The sequence below is a fragment of the Malus sylvestris genome, chromosome 10, assembly GCF_916048215.2.
Source record: "Malus sylvestris chromosome 10, drMalSylv7.2, whole genome shotgun sequence".
NCBI lineage: Eukaryota > Viridiplantae > Streptophyta > Magnoliopsida > Rosales > Rosaceae > Malus > Malus sylvestris.
The window spans coordinates 23,729,604-23,733,516 of NC_062269.1; the positions used below are offsets into that span (position 1 = coordinate 23,729,604).

At 36.4% G+C, this 3,913-nt stretch overlaps 1 protein-coding gene across 1 annotated transcript; it reads left to right on the forward strand.

Moving 5' to 3' along the window:
* Window positions 1-1,871: 1,871 nt before the first annotated feature.
* Window positions 1,872-3,913, forward strand: LOC126585909 (cytokinin riboside 5'-monophosphate phosphoribohydrolase LOG5-like). Its single transcript, XM_050250491.1, has 7 exons — window positions 1,872-2,090; window positions 2,275-2,372; window positions 2,500-2,530; window positions 2,700-2,799; window positions 2,918-2,988; window positions 3,113-3,256; window positions 3,423-3,913. Exons 1-7 carry the CDS (start codon window positions 1,977-1,979, stop codon window positions 3,555-3,557), a joined length of 693 nt encoding a protein of 230 aa, XP_050106448.1. The 5' UTR covers window positions 1,872-1,976; the 3' UTR covers window positions 3,558-3,913.

Genomic DNA, 3,913 nt, shown 5'->3' on the forward strand with positions numbered 1-3,913 from the left:
TAGTCCCAGAGATTAAGGTTTCATGGTTTTGGAGTTTGATTTGTTTAATTTTCGAAAAGGAAAGTGGGTGAGAGCTCTCGGAGCTCTAGAGAGAGAGAGAGAGAGAGAGGAACTTCAGAGAAAAATGGAGAGAAGTGAGAAAGATGAGTGGAAAGAGAGGGAGTGACGTGAGGGAGTTGAGAGGTGCACGGAAAATTCCAAGCAATTGCAAAAAATATTATTATTTTATTTACCTGTTGCCAGGACTTTTTAAGTATAGGTGTGAAGATGCAAAAGATAATCACTATTCACTATGTGGATTAAATAATGGATAGCCCATGGAACCTTTCCTACAATGGAACTGCTCTAAGGGCTGGTTTGGTATTGCTGTGCTTTGAAAAAAAGCTGCTGTGAGAATAAGCGGCTGTGCTGTGAGAATAAGCGGTTGTGAAATAAATCAGCAGAGTGTTTGGTAAACTTTTTTGTAAAAGTGCTTTTGGAAAAAAAAGCAGTCTAATAGTGGGTCTTTTCATTAAAGAAGCACTATAGCTCCGTGTGCTTTGAAAAAAAGTCAGTTTTCCAAAGCTGCAAATAGCAGCTTCAGCTTTTTCCTTTGATTTCAGCTTATTCTCACAGCAGCTTCCAAAATAAGCCCTTTTTTTTTCAGTTTACCAAACACCTAAAACCCTCATAGTTTTTTTTCATAGGTGCTTTTTTTTAAGCACCTCACTCCCAAATTAGGTCTAACTGTCTTCATGGGTCAATGAGTATCCAAATGTACAAAAATTCCACTCGATCTTAAAAATAAGATTTTAAAACCAATCACATCAATGAACAAAGCTCCAATTTTTGTTAATTAGCTAGACCAGCCTTTGTTTAATTCAATGGCTGAATCCATCTTCCTTATAACTTAAAGTTGAACCATGTCAAGAAGCCACCTATTGATCTTGATTTGATGCAGAGACTAGAGAGGGTCTGCACGAGTATATATACGCACAAAGTTATGATTGCGTGCATTAAAAACGATTCAGACAGAAAGAAGAAGGAGAGGAGACTACGCCACTACAACAATGAGATATTATATTTTTGACTAATTGAATTATTAGTCCCATAATGATAGTGTAGTTGAAAAATAGTTATGTAGTAAGAAAATTAGAATTTAAACTATATATGTTGAAGTCTGTTAGAATTTATACTAAAAATTAAAAGTTCCATCAAATTTTTGTTAATGGTCAGCAAGTGGGGTTGGCTCATGTGAGTCATGTATTAGTAATTAACAGAAAATTGACGACATTTTCAATTTTAGACATAAATTTTATCAAATTTTACAACAGAGCTATCTTCTAACTATCAAATATTAATCCAAGCCTTTTTTGTTTAATCAAATCAGAAACACATGTCATGTAATAGATTGTTTAACGTGTTATAAAAAAAATATGTACCATTTATATTTACGGTATATTGATGAAAAAATAAATTTATGTGTTTGTAGTTTAAATGAAATAATAAAATGTATTTAAGTATATAAAATGTTACTCCACACAAGGAAGGGGAGATTTTTCTCTCTAAAGTGCTTAAATTACCCCCTGAGACACGGAACTACCAAGCCTCTCCCATGAATTTAAGCCACGTGTCGTCGTGATTACGGAACGGTCTGAATTGCACAGAGACTTCCCTCTGTGTCTTTTTTGCCTTGCCCTTTTGTCTTACTTCGTCTCTACCCATTTGACAGAACAGCACCACAGTATTCCCTTTTTCCTTCCTCGATTTTTTTTTAAAAAATTTGTTTTTCAAATTTTTTCAATGCAATTTTTTTTAGGGAGGGTCCTACAATTTCAGACCTGCAGTCTTATTTGTGTGGAGTCTACAGCTCTATATATAGTGGCTATTTCCATATTACATGGTACTCTGCAATCCCTCCATATTTTTAACTCACTTTTGCCAAACTGTTTAACCCAAAAGCAAAAAAAACCAGTAAAATTTTGTGGAGTTTGGAGATGGAAGAAAAGCTTTCGAGATCAAGATTCAAGAGGGTTTGTGTGTTTTGTGGCAGCAGTACTGGGAAGAGGAACTGCTACAAAGATGCTGCCATTGAATTAGCTGAAGAGCTGGTACTTTTCTTCTTCACTTTTCCCTCCAAACTCCAAAATTTTCAATTTTATTACTGGGGTTGCTCTATTTTCCATTTTAATCACTCTGGTTTGGTTTATTTTTCAAATTTATTACTTGGGTTGGCCTATTTTTTGGTTCTGAAATTTGGGGTTTTTTAAAATTTTTCTTCTTTTTTTTCTGAAGGTTTCAAGGAGGCTTGACCTTGTGTATGGTGGAGGGAGCATCGGGCTGATGGGTCTGGTTTCCCAGGCTGTTTATCATGGTGGAGGGAATGTTCTTGGGTACAATCACATCTCTAGATTTTCACTTTTTCTTGGGTTTCTCAAATGTTTTCTATTTCTTCTTAATTTATGTATTTTACATATGCATTTGCCTAATTAAATATATTTTTGCTTCACATTTGTGCAGGATCATACCAAGAACTTTAATGTGTAAAGAGGTGCAAAATCTAATCTCTCACATTTGGGTTTTTCTCAATCCCTTTTATAGTTTGTACAAATTTGTTTTCTTTTTTTTCGGTACTGGTTCAAAGTTTAGCCTTTTTTTTGGTTTCAAGCGTGCAAATCTCTCTAAAAAATTGTATGCATGTTGGGTCTTTTGAGCCTCAGATTACAGGTGAAACAGTTGGAGAGGTAAGGCCGGTAGCCGACATGCACCAAAGGAAGGCAGAAATGGCCCGCCATTCCGATTGCTTCATTGCCCTACCAGGTCCCATCTCCCTCTCCCTCTCTTTCCTCACCCCTCTCTCTCTACAAAAAAAGTTTTGCCCTTTTGTTTAAATAAGCTAATCAGTGGATTTTCTTTTGTATTACTTTTGGCCTATCAGGTGGCTATGGAACTTTGGAGGAGTTGCTAGAAGTGATCACTTGGGCACAGCTTGGAATCCATGACAAACCTGTAAGAACACACCAGAAGGGAGATTACTATTACTAGAAACTTTAGAACCAAGAGCTTTGGCCTTGAAAGTTTGAAGCTTTATTATATTAATTATTTTCGTTTTCTGCAAACAATTTTTTTGCAGGTGGGATTGCTGAATGTTGATGGATACTACAACTACCTCCTCACTTTTATTGACAAAGCCGTGGATGATGGCTTTATCAAGCCTTCCCAGCGCCACATCATAGTCTCTGCCCCCAATGCCAAAGAGCTTGTCCAAAAACTTGAGGTCTCATATAATTTCTTTTCCCATTTCATTAAACACTTTGTGTGCAGATATTCTATGATTCTTTCCAAAACTCAAAAATGAAAAAAAATGAAACTGTCCAGAAAGAATCTTGATGATTAAATCACCCTTTTGGTGTCTGTTTTTGTTTTGGGGTTTTGTTTGGTAGGAGTATGTGCCAGTGCATGATGGAGCCATAGCCAAAGCAAGGTGGGAGGTTGAGCAGCAGCAGCAGCAACAGGTGGTGGTGGGGTTCAATGCAGGTGCAGCTGCTGCTGCTTTGCAGACAGAGGTAGCTTTGTGAAGGGGTTTTAGACAAATGGAAAGTAAGGGATGAATGCTAGGGAAAAAAGGTGTTGCTTTTTGGGTCTTTGATTTTGGTGATGATATTAATATAAGACCAGGCATACCATAATGGTATGATAAGGTTTGATTGACAAGGAGATAAAAAGGAAAGAACTACAACACTGACTGGTTGACTGCTCTCCAAATCGTTTTGTTGTTTTAATTTAGGTTTTAATGTCTTATTAGTTATTAAGTTTCTGGGATATTAAGCTCTGGTTGTATTTTTGTGATCCACTGGAATTATGTACAAAGATTATTATATAGAAAGAACAAGAAGCAAGATCCAAAAAATTTGCAGTAGCTGCAGCAGCTTTA